This window comes from Erpetoichthys calabaricus, chromosome 15, assembly GCF_900747795.2.
Source record: "Erpetoichthys calabaricus chromosome 15, fErpCal1.3, whole genome shotgun sequence".
Lineage (NCBI taxonomy): Eukaryota > Metazoa > Chordata > Cladistia > Polypteriformes > Polypteridae > Erpetoichthys > Erpetoichthys calabaricus.
The window spans coordinates 1,274,649-1,287,833 of record NC_041408.2 but is presented as its reverse complement, the minus strand read 5'-3'; the positions used below and the strand labels follow the sequence as shown (position 1 = coordinate 1,287,833).

Sequence of the window (13,185 nt, the reverse complement as noted above, 5' to 3'; positions counted from 1 at the left end):
GGCCGTGCCCAGCTCTCACAATCCAAGCTTTGAGATGATACCACCTGCTGTTTAGGGAAGCCTCCTCGTTAGTGCAGCTTGGGACTTTCTGTTACGTCCATCTTGCTGGTGTCATTTTTGATTTAGGCGTTTGGCTTGTTTGCCCCCTCAGTTTTCACTCCTATTCGTCTTAAGACTTTGTTTTCTGGTGCTTTCCTTACATGTGGGATTGTCGAACTCCAACACCTTAAGTGTGTGTCATGATACATGGCATGGAGTTGGCGAATGTGTCACACGTAACGCCCGCTGCTTCAGATGTCAGATTACACGACTTGTGGGCCTTATGACTAAGCGTCTGTCAGTTTTTAAATGCTGGTTAAGCCCTCTGACCGAAGGCCTGGCTGGGCTGACATCCCACCGGGGGCTGCTGGTTCTTTCTTACTGGGCTGAGAGGCCTGGGCAGACTGGCATCCCGGGCAGGGCGGTTCCTGCTCCCTTTCTAATATAGCAGAAGCAGAGAAGGAGACACAAACGTGAGGAGATCTCATAACCCTCACTGGGGTTCTAATGCTTCATTTGTGTCTTTGACGTACATTTCTATTTAGATGTGTTACTATTTCTTTAATTTATGCTTTGCAGTCTTCTTCATGTTTATTGTTATCTGTATCTAAGCCTGTGTTATGTTCCATGTGGTTTGTGGGTGGTTCCCCAGGAGGCAGGGCCACCTGCCAATCACTGCCAAGAACTGCCCCCTAAATCTGGAGGGTCTCCCACAGTCCCAGGTGGTTCATTGTGAATGCGCTCGGAGTTGGTGAGTTTATTTGTCTTTATTGTTACATTCAGAAATTACATTTCCGAAATTTTTGACCTCTGGCCCTGTTTTTTGGCTTTACTTTGCATTCAGTGGTGGGACTTTGTTTGCTTTGGATGTTCTTGATGGCAACTGCTTTAGACTTTTGTGCTCTTTGAAGCTTTTCAGCGTGACAGAGCATAAACTTTCTATTGTATAAAGATCTTGTATTTACCCTTATATTAGGGCAGGGTTTTGGTAGGACATTCCCCCGGCATTTTTGGAAGTAGTTTTGGGACTTTGGGACTCTTAGTTCATGATGTGTTCCCTCACATGGGTGGGTGGCATCTCCCGTTTGGAGCAGGGCTGCAGTTGTGGTCATTCCTTGTCCATCCTTTACAAGAAATGTAACCTTTTTAAAGTTTGAAAGCCCTCCAAGTACTACAGGGGGTTTTGGAGGGCATTGTGGTCCCCTATTGCCTAAGCTGCAGATGACATTTCGGCCACCACTGCCACATATCGTGTCCCTGAGGGAGTCCCCCAAATGCTCCTATTGTAGAAATTCTGAAGCCGGCGTCATTTGTAAGTCGTTTTGGAGACTCCCTTGAGCGACGTTAATGAGACGGAGCTAATTTAGTGCAGTAGAATCCAAACATTTATCAATGTGCCAGAGCTCCTTCTTGCCCTTTTATTAGACAAACAATCGCATTCTTTCCCTGAAGCGGATTCCCACAGAAAAGAAAACAAAAGGAAATATCACAAGTCGGCTCGGCACTCCTTTTTGACACCAGATAAATTAGTGTTAAACAAAGCTGCTGAGCGGTGATTAATCCTCAGGAAGCAAAGCGCATGCAACCAAGCGATTGTCACTCCTTCTGAGGCTGGGAAGGGTAATACTGGAATAAAATAATGAGAACATAATATTAGAATGAGGAGTCGAAATAGTGACAATTATTAGGGTTAGGGTTAGGGTCTGGATAAGACCAGTCAGGGAACAAAGAACTTTAGAAACTTTACCTATAAGGCTTTAAAAAGATCACAGCACAAAGAAACAACAAACGGACTACTAACATGAAGACCCTCCTCACGACAGACTCTCGTTAAGGGCACCCCCTACTGACAGTCTGACTCAGGACAGCTCACATCTCTCTGAGGTGGTGGTTTGCTCTTCTCCACACCGCAAATCCACACTCCAGGTTTCAGGCGGAGAACTGCACAGAAATGGCAGCCAGACTAGGATTTGAACCCCAGGAACAAGGCAGCAATGCCAACCACTACGCCAACCACCAGGACTTGTAGTCTTTGATTGTAAACCTAGTGGAATAAAGTAGGACTCACTAACCAGAAATCAGAAATGTTAAACTAGTGAGTGGTCAACAGAACCAGCAAAAGTCTGGTTCACAAAATTAAAAGGAGCACAAATCATAAGACCAGCAGGTAAGGAGTTAACTGAAGCAGGTAAAAGTCAGGCTGGGGGGGCAGACTGGGGTCCGAAAACGAGAGAAACACACATTGAAACTCCAAAAAGTAGGCCTGGTCCTAAACTGTCAAAGCAGGCGAGGCCTGCATCCTCCTCCGCACCAACGTAAGGCCTGACGGTCACAGGGAACGCCAAGTCAGACATGATCTCTGCTGCTAGCCGAGAGGGGCTTGTTCAGTGTCATCATATAATGACATGATTAATTATTAGGCTTCTGGGGACAAATGACGCTCTCTATCTATCTATCTATCTATCTATCTATCTATCTATCTATCTATCTATCTATCTATCTATCTATCTATCTATCTATCTATCTATCTATCTATCTATCTATCTATCTATCTATCTATCTATCTATCTATCTATTGTGGAATATGACCTGGACACAGACAGGCAGACACGTTAGATTAACCCCACACACGCTTATTTAGGGTCTCCATTACAATAAGTCACTCTCACAAACCCCAATACCCCACAGTCCTTGGTCACCACAATGCCTTCTCTTTCAGTCTTCAGACTGCCTCGTCCAACTACGCTCCCGACTCAAGTCATCCTCTGAAGGGAGGCGGCCCCTTTAAATAAGCACCCAGATGTGCTCCAGGTGCGTCCCCAGCAATCTCCCACCGACACGCCCCAGTGTGGCGGAAGTGCCGGCTGTATCCCAGAAGCACTCCGGGTGTCCCTGTTCCTCTTCCTCTTCCTGGTGTGGCGGAAGTGTTGGGGTCCAGGGTTCTCCAGGTACTGGGGTGCCCCCTGGCGGTGACCATGGGCCCCTACAGGGTCGAGCTTCCCAGCTCTGTACCCATGGCCCCCAGGGCGGTCACCCCCTCGAGGTCTGGAGGAGGCACAAGCCCTCCTCCGGTCTTCTCGGGCATCCAGGCTTGGGTACCACCCCCATCTGGGTACCACACTATCTATCTATCTATCTATCTATCTATCTATCTATCTATCTATCTATCTATCTATCTATCTATCTATCTATCTATCTATCTATCTATCTATCTATCTATCTATCTATCTATCTATCTATCTATCTATCTATCTATCTATCTATCTATCTATCTATACAAAATGTTGCCTCCTAATTCAAAAATGAACAAATCCAGAAATCTGAATGCCAATATCGATTCCAAAAAACAAGGGCAGACAGTTTAAAAACCAAATAATTTAAGTCTATAAATGTACAAATCTTTTCAAGACAGAATCCAAAAAGCGGGGATCTGAAGAGCACAGGAGGATATGCAACATCTCAGCACAGGCTTAAAGCGTATGTGGCCTTTAAACAAGCTGAATGCAATGTTGGGGGGCCTGCCTCCTTTGGCTCATTTTAAAATAACAGATTTACCAAGTAAACTGCTTAATAAATATGCAATAATTCTAAATAATTGAATAATTCAAACACAATATAAACAAAACATCAAATTACAGAACTTAATACAAACATAAGCATAGAAAAATAAGAAAAAACAAAATAAAGAGACCAAGAGAGTGGAGATCAGGGTCGGAGTCCTGGCTGAGACACAACAACAGGGTTTTCAGGATTCTCAAGAAGGTGAGGTGCTCAATAATCCTGAAGGACTTTGGACAGAGGGACTGGATCTAGAAGAGGCCATTTAGTGGGCAGACCCATGGAGTCTGTGGAATCAGATCTATAAACTGGCCTTGGATGAACTGGGGGCTGTCGTTTGGGATAAGCACTAAAGGACTGAACTGGAAAGTGGAATATAACAATGTATGTCTTGGTGTGATGTCTTATTTCTTATTCTCCTGCTGTTCCTTGTTTTTCACACAAAAAACACACAAGTAACATAAGGTTATAAACCACAAGGAATTCACTTTTGTTGTTAATTTTTCAGTTCCTGCTATTTTTAAACAATGCCAAAAATGAATTGCATTCCCCTCTTGCCAAGACACAATGGCCGGTTATCAATGGGCTTGTCCTGGAAGTCACATCACCTGAGGTCGTCATTGTGACCTTTTCTAACCTGGCTCTGTGCTGGGACACTTTGTCCAAGATTGTGGATTCACCCAAACCTTACAGCGATCAGCTCTTTGCAGATTATTGCTCTGACGAGGGTTTAGGTTTAGTGTTTTGGCTCTGGTTGCTTTTTTTGCTGATTGTGCGGTTACAGCGTTTTGCTTGCTTTTTTGATCTCTTATTCCAGTTTTGCTGTTACATTCTCCGTGCAGTCTGCACAGATGTGAAAGTAAACAGAGGGGTCAATAAATTAAGAAAGAAAGAGAACTGGACTCTCATCCAGATGAAAATGAGAAAGCGTTCTGACCAGAGTGGCGTCAGTAAAATGACTTGGTATGTGTGTGGCGGAGGGAAGAGCAGACCGCTGCTCACATCTCACAAGACCTTTCTCAGAAATCACCGGTGGGTTTCAAAAAATGCATTTTTTTAAACAATATATATATATATATATATATATTTTTTTTTATGCAAAAATAATTTGTAAGTTGGAGTGGCTGTGTGCTGCCAGGAGGATGTGATCAGTTACTAAGCAACAGCATCATCATACAAGGCACTTGGAGTCGGACCGAGTCGAGTCGAGAGATGCTCTGTTCTTATGGCTGATGGATCTTCATTAGCAATCGTTTAATAAAAACACAATGTGCTCCAAGATGAGCAGAAACAAACAAGCCGTCTTTGTGACCTCTTTGTCATCCTTGCTGTACAGAAGGAAACGATATGAAGGGGTGAAGATCACTTAGCTCCAGAGATTAAGCCCAGGTGGCCTAACAGCTTCTCTAGGAGGTCTTTATGCTGCAGATGTCCACCGTGTGCCTGACAGAACCGCGTATGGCGTAGAAGAAGCCCCATAAAGTGGCCGTTCGGAAGACGCTCCTGAGCACCTTACACTGGTAGCTCAAGGGGCCTCACTGTGACTCTGAGTCCACCTCAAGATGCCGGTCTACAAACGACACCACAGATTAATAAGACAGAAGCACCAGGACTTCAGGACCCCAAAGCTGTGCACCGATCTGCCTGCTGGTGTAACAAATGTAAAAGGAGACCACCGTAATAAAACCAAAAAAACAAAAATCATAAACAGAATCTTTTATAATCAATCTCAGAGTGGAGTACTGACAAAAAAATCATTCTATTATCATTTCTTAAACTTAACAAAATTATAAAGAACCCCCAGAAACATTGAAGAGAAACAGATGCTTGCTGAGATCTGCGTCGTAACACCCAGAGGAGTCGCTCATTGATGCTGCAGAAAGATTTCGCTTTCCTCTCCTCCTTTGCCAAGTGTACGATAACAGATCAGTAACGTTACGTTGTGGCGGACAGCTGGGACACCCATAGAGGAGAAAGATGGGGAAAAGCAGCTACTGAGGGGCACTACTATCCCCCCGGATGACAGATGGAGATGTCCCTGCAGCATAGCGGTACCCCATATTCCCGCAGGGCACCATGGGATTTGGAGTTTGGCTTCACAACCCTGTTGGGTACCGTGGGTGCCACCAGGAGATGCTGCAGGGAGACCCGAGAATCTTTATTTTCCATATAACCTGGAGGTGCTGACAAGTCACATGGGACGGAAGAACAGAAGCACTTCCGGGTCAAGGACTACAATAAGGACTGGTGGAGACCCAGCAAGCGAGCTGGAGGTGGGAGGTAGTGGACAGAGCTTGCTGGGAGGTGTGGAGGAGAGATTAGTGTGTATTATTATTATTATCCGTCCATCCATTATCCAACCCACTATATCCTAACTGCAGGGTCACGGGGGTCTGCTGGAGCCAATCCCAGCCAACAAAGAGCACAAGGCAGGAAACACACCCCGGGCAGGGTGCCAGCCCAGCGCAGGGCACACACACCCCCGCACACCAAGCACACACTAGGGACAATTTAAGATCACCAATGCACCTAACCTGCATGTCTTTGGACTGTGGGAGGAAACCAGAGCACCCGGACGCAGACACGGGGAGAACATGCAAACTGCACCCGGGTCTCCTAACTGCGTGGCAGCAGCGCTACCCACTGCACCACCGCGCCGCTCTATTATTATTATTAGTAGTATTATTAATATTATTGTGTTGCCAGTTTATGGTGGCAAAGGTGCTTCAGGGCACTCTTACAAGATTGAACAACTTCTTGGCGATTTTTCCCTGCGTTCAGTGTGTCTGTCTGTTGGGTTGAAAGAGGCGACAGCGCCCTCTAGTGTCTTACACGGTGCATTCTAAACATTCTGGAAAGTTTGTGCTTTACCTGTGAACTTCACTGCAAAAAATGCCTACCCTAAAACTAGACACAAAAACTTAGCAGATAATTCTGCCAATGGGGTGAGCAAAATTTACTTGACGAGATTTCTTATAGTTAGCTAAATAATCAAAAATACCATTTTTTTGATAGTCAATAATTCTTACAATAAGGAAAACAAGATGTAGTGTCAGGACATGAATACTTTTCACTTGATGAGATTTCATTTCTTGCCGAGTTGCCAGAGTCGCCTGTGGTTTTCTTTCTGTTTTATTGTGTTTTTCATATCTTTATGTCATTTCTGTGAGGTTATTTGTGTCTTTAAATGTTTTGCCGTTCCTTGTGTTTTGTAGGTTGAGCCTTCCCCCAGGAGGCGGGATCTCGCTGACATCACTGCTTCTGGCCCCTCCCACTACCCTTATGTGGCAGTCACAGAGACGGGGAGTCAGCAGTGGAGTTCATTGTGAATTTTTTGATTCGCGTTTGGGTTGGGATTGGGGTCTTCATTGTCACACTCGTGACTCATTTCGGCAGACCCAATAATCTGATGGTGTGTTTTGCCTGCTTGTCAAGTGTGTTAACCCCTTGTGTTCTCCAAACTGACACCATTTTCCTAATTGTGAGTTATGTATGTCAGACGAGTCGACCCAAGCAGCCCCCTTTTCTGGAAGTTTTGTATCTTGTGTCGCACCCTTCTGGGGTCACATGATCACTCATGAGCACTCGGGACCCTGTCAGTAAAGGTGAGCCTGAACGCCTGAATATGAAGGTAAGCACGAAGAGGACTTGGACCGAGGAGTCAAACGTAACTGATACTCACTGTGGATGTCCCGCCGAGGGCAGAGAGCGGCCGTCTGGTCCGCAGGATATGCTGGTATTGCCTCAGTGCTTTGAACAGTTTTTCTCTCTTTTTCTGGTCTTTATCTGTAAAAACAAAACATTTCATTTGGCCAAGCAGTGACACGTCCACCAATTACTGTCTGACTATCTCTTCCAAGGTGAGTGTCGACAAAGGGGAAGGTGACCGAAACCAAACTGTCAACAGAAGTCATCTAGAGGGGACGGTTTGCTTTAATCCACCAGCTGGCAGCAAACACTGAAAACTACACTGAGGCTCATATGCTTGAGGCACTCGTTTGAGCAAAAGGAGATCGGGAGACAAGACAAAGACGAGAGGGAGATCAGAAATCCTAAAAGCCAAAAAGACCTTCAACCTTGAGATCAAAGTGACTGGAAGCACAAAGACGCTTGGCAGTCCTGATCAAGAAAGGCCATCGGGGTGACCTCATAGCCTGGCACCCTAATGACATCACACAGCATGGTGACGAGAAAACAAACGAGGGCACCAGAAACTGCACAAGTGAACTTTAAACACCTTCAGTGCGAGTCAAAATGAAGGAGACACGCAGAAAACACTCTTAACTTTCCAGAACATTCCAGCGATTGTGAGACCACACCATTTACAGCTCGTCAGTCTCGACTCGTCCAGCACAAGTCAAAGGCCAAATCGAGATACTGTGGAGGGATTTGAAGTGGACTGTGCATGCGAGACACCCCCTGAGACATCACACAAAACACACACAGGAGGAGCAGGAGAAACGTCCCCCCGGTTGATGCCAAAGACTACTAGAAGGTGCCTACTTATTACTGGGGCAATGCCAGCCTGTTAGAGCTGAGATTTGCTTTATCCACAGACAGAAATGGCTGATCTGTGCATTTTTCAATGAAAAGTCCAATTTTAATTGTTTCATTGTCAATGACATCACCTTTATCTACAGATACGGTTCACGAGAAGATCAAGGTTTGATCACTGGGGGTACTTCGTTTTTCAGGTGACTGTATCGAGTAATGGAGGCTCGTGCAGTCCGCGTTTGCTCCTTTCTCTCAGTCGGCCCATCCTGGGCTCAGTGTGGCCATCTCACGACCTTCTACCAGATACCCTGCCAGATTGCTCCTCCATATTTGTTCCTGGCTATAATGTTAAGCAAGGTCAAGCGTCAATAGTCCTCATGGTCAGCCTGCTATCTTTCCCTTCAGCTTGATATCTTGCCGTTGCTCCCTTCCACACCTCCAGCTTGTTATGGGTGGTGCGGCCGACTCCGTCCTCGTCAGGTCCATCAGGTGTGTCACAACGAGGCCTTCTTGGTCCCATTGCACTACATGAAGTGATAGACACTTGGAATAAGCTACCAAGTAGTGTGGTAGACAGTAAGACATTGGGGACTTTCAAAACTCGACTTCATGTTTTTTGGAAGAAATAAGTGGAGAGGACTGGCGAGCTTTGTTGGGCTGAATGGCCCGTTCTCGTCCAGAGTGTTCGAATGTTCTAATGAACTCGTCATTCATGCTAATTCTACTATACCGAGAAAGTCTTTCCTCAATTCTCAATTCTCAGACAGACGCTCAGCTGATGCATACGTGGTGACCATGTTGTAGCGGAAAACACAGCAAGACGTCATCAACAAGCGGACGGAAAGACCAAACTCAATAAATGAAATGTAAAGACTTCTGGAGATATGGGGGCCATCACTTAAACCAAATAGCCCTGCCATGAAGAAGTCTTGACGTCCGAAATGAGGTGTGAGCTGTGACACGAGACACAAAGGACTCGCGTCCATTTCAGAAGAGGAGGTGACGATGGCACCAAGGACACCAGTGAGCCCGCTAAGAGGTGACGGAGGACACGTACGTCTTTGGCCTTTCACTTCCAGGTCAGCCGTGCCCTCTCCTTCAATTTCCGGCAGCCTGCTGTCATCTTTATGGTCGCAGGACTCCTGCCCACCACTTGTCTTTGTACTTTGGGATTAATGTCACTTCATGCGCTCCATTTCCGATGTCAGCCTGCGAATTTACATTTGGCAAAAGTGGAGAATGAAATTTAGAAAAGATGTGCGTAATTATCCTCGCGTGTAGCGCATCGTGCCTGCATTCGCTCTTTTGCTCTCGTTCGTTTCTAAATGGCTTTTTAAAAGCAGGCCACTTAAGTGAAGAGGCATGCGTGTGAATATCGATGTACGGGATGTTCCTGTGCACGATAAATTGTTAAGTGCGTCGATGTCTAACAGAAATCATTTAAAAAACGAATGCACCTAAGCAGAGAGGGACCTCTCACTGAACACATCACAGCGGACGTCGGAGAAGAAACTTAAAGTCAGAGACACGCTAAGAGGTGACAATGGCAACAAGTGCGCTCCTTGGTGGAGGGCAGCAGGGCGTGTGGCACACCACAGTGAGCTGGGCACCCCCGGGGTGGGGTCCCATAATGAAAGAAGGGAAGGCTGGAGGACTCCGGACAGGTGACAAGTCACTTCGGACTCTCGCAGGGGTGCCTGGGAGTTGAAGTTCTGACAGACAGCCTGCCAGGTGGAAAGCAGGGAGCTCCAGAATCAAACGTGACCTCACGTCCTCATGGGCTTATAGCAGACCACGAGATGCACAACGAGGCTGCCAAGGGACCTTTCTGGCTAAGGCGGTTGTTAGTTTATGTCTTTTTATTATTAGAACCCGAGCTCTTCTGTTTGTGTTTGGTACCCTCTTACACCGTACGGGAGCGGGAATGACAGCGACGCACAACTCCGCTCTGGCCCGCTCCGTTGGATTAGAGGCAAAGCTGCACGGGGGCCAACTTTATAAAATTCTTTGCCTGCGTGCCTTGATATTTATGGAGGAGTCCATATTCAGAATCAGTGATAAATATTAATAATATAGCTCAATATTTTTCCTGTTACTTTGCTGAAAATGAAAGACGGTCTTATTCTGCCTTTTTCCTTTTTAAGCATCTTATCTTTATCTTTCGTCTCAGGGTGTGCATTCCTCCTGCACAATGAATATGACAATTTGCTTTGAATGTTAATAATTAAACTAATGTCACGGTGCGCGTGTAGGCGGACAGAGTGTGGCTTATACGGGCTGCGGAGAGAAGCAGCCACTCAGCTCCCCTTCCAGGCTGCCTTTCCAGCGCTGAGCCGTGCCGGCCATTGTCTCTGCTCAGTCTCCCGTGTGGCTGACCTTCACCGTCGAGCAAAGGCTTCACTCCACACGCATTCAGATCTCTTTCTCATTTGATCGATTTCTGTGCACTTCAGTCAGCGCAGTGCCGTCTTTCCTTAAGTGACCCCAGAAATGGCACTGGGGGTCTCTGAGGGTACAGAGCCCATCAGCCTCATCTGCCCAATAGACCTCCAGAGCTCCACTCCATTGAGGAGGCTGTCACTTTATATGACACGTCCATGGTGACACCTGCTCTGGAGTTGGGGGAGGAGTCAACTAACCAGCTGACAAAACCCTGCCATCCAATTGGCTGTCCAGGTGAGCTCCTGAATCGCAGAACTGCGGAGGTCTGCAGCTGGACCCACCTGACATGTCCGACACGCTCAGTGCCCACTCACGTGGTCGAGGAGATTAGTTTGTGTCCGACCAGAGTACACCGAGTACATGGGCGCTGCAGGGCTGTGACAAAGTAATGCACCCCAAGCTCTTCAGAGTATTTGTATGGGTTCATGGGGTCTTATTGCCCCTTGTGCAGAGTCAAGTCAAAGTCTCAATTGCATGTGCCAACTGTCCAATTAGGTCATCGCTGGCACTTTATAATGAATTAAAGAAGTTCTGTGCACAAGTCAGGGGAGCTTTTATGGAGGATTTGAACCTCAGAGATGGGAGCAACAGTCCTGGCAGGGAGGTCCATGCGTCCCTTACTCCTGTCACCACTGTAGTGGTTCCAGCTGCTCTACTGGGATTTCCCCACACGACACTCTCAAGAGTTCACAGTTTGATAGACAAAAACATTCGGGGGGCTCAAAGGAGAACATCCAAGAAATTTGCTCAAGCAGTGCTGCCTGACTCGGAGGTCATTGGATTCCAGAGTATGGACATCTTAGCCATTCGAGCTGAAGGAGTCCTCATGCTCTTCTCACTCTAGTGACCCATCAGGCTTCTGACTACAAGGTCATCAGCTCTTCATGGTGGGCCATCTCCATGTCAGCCTTACTAACAGACAAGCCACAAATCTTCGTGCAGAATGTCACCTCTGAATACTCAACAAGGGAAGCCATGAAGTGCCTGGCCTAGAAGAGCAAAAGACCATGACAGAGAGGTCACACGGGGCATATGGTCATCAGAAGCAGACAGCTGAGGTCACCCCGTCTCTCTGTGATCTCTGGGTAAGCTAAACAGGGTGAACAGCGGGATCCATCCTGTCCTGAGGAGTATGATGGCGTCGCCGAGTGTTTTCTTGGCGCACATTCCAAGGCAAAGTCTGATAAAGTGGACACTCCACGTCAGTAAAGACATCACAAACACGTCACGCCAAGAGCGGGTGGCAAGTGTGGCGATGCCTCAGGCCCCACGCCTCAGGCTTTTGAGGTCTGTGTGTCCCGTTTGAGCGGATTTGTCAAGTTATACTCTCCAGTATATACTGTATCTGTATATTTGAGATGCTTCTAAGAGGAACCCTTTTAAAATCCATCTTCAAGGTCATGCATTTCTTTGAAAACATTCCAAAGTCCTAATATTAACGCACAAAAACGTGATAACCGGCTGACATGACGTCAACGGGAGTTCTGACGACGACATCGTGCATATCGAGACTCACAAAATAGTTTTCCAGAAGACGCCTGGCACCACATTTCGCACTGTCGTGGTATTGTCATGATTTATGAATTGCACTTTTTTAATAGATCAGATCGTTATATTTTGATAAATTCCATGTGTTATCTTGCAAAAATGTAGCTGAATACCGTAATGAGAAAATCCGGGGTGTTAACAATATTTTTATCAAATTTGCACGCAGGTGTATACAGTCCACACATACCAGTAACAACGTTTGATGTAACCGACCCCGCATGGGATTGGTCGGCCCTGGGCCCCGCCCACCCCTAAGGCCACCTCTGCGTCACGCCCACCACGGGGTCACAGTATGATGCAGCGCCCAGCTCAGATGTCCGGTCCGCCAGGTCGCCGGTTCGATTCCCGTCACTGGGCCCTACACCTGCAGTTGCTCCAGGGACCCTGGACAAATGGCCGACTCCAAGGGGATGTGATGACTACATCTTGTTGGGCCTGCACAATGACAATAGTTGAATCGTCTTCTTCTTCTGTGACATGGAGTATTGCATTATTACAGCTGAATGAACATTTTTATTTCAGACCAAATGTACATAACGGCTTAGTTTCATCAGGCTGACTGGATTTCATAAATGGGGGTTAGCGACAGTTTCGCCTGAAATTACACTTAAAACGCTCAGCCTGCCTTATAATTTAAGTGCAAGTCTTTCTTGTTGCTTCGAGTTCATTGCACAGCGGCAGGAGATGTGAGCCCACCTGTGTGGAAATACGACGAGCTTTTCCATTCCACTTCTGGCAATCAGCGTCACTTAAATACGCAGAGACAAGCAGGCCGTTCAGCGCCACCGAGCTTCTCGACTTTACCACAGAATCAGTTCTTTTTAGATAAACACTATGATTACATTTGTAACGGCTATGGAAGTCAGTCCTTATCCAAGACCCCAATGATTCACAAGGACATGAAGAACCGACAAGCACACCTGACGGGACAGATAAACCAAATGAGCGGCGACCCTTCATTCCTAAATCTTGGGGGTCAAACCACACAACCTTTCATTCCGATATTCTGGCATAGCCTCCATTTACGTAACTGTAAGAAAATTCAATGAAATCAAAAAACACAAATCATCTTTAACATCGGCCGCTGATTCCTGTTTACGGAGA

At 46.5% G+C, this 13,185-nt stretch overlaps 1 protein-coding gene across 1 annotated transcript in view; it reads right to left on the bottom strand.

Moving 5' to 3' along the window:
• Positions 1-355: 355 nt before the first annotated feature.
• LOC127525987 (spermatogenesis-associated protein 7-like) overlaps positions 356-13,185 on the bottom strand; it is a 40,172-nt gene continuing 27,342 nt past the window's right edge. Inside the window, exons 5-6 of the mRNA XM_051919654.1 lie at positions 7,280-7,383; positions 356-478 (exon numbers count right to left, since the gene is read on the bottom strand). Of these exons, the coding sequence (XP_051775614.1) occupies positions 356-478; positions 7,280-7,383 (227 nt within the window). The remainder of the gene's footprint in view (positions 479-7,279; positions 7,384-13,185) is intronic.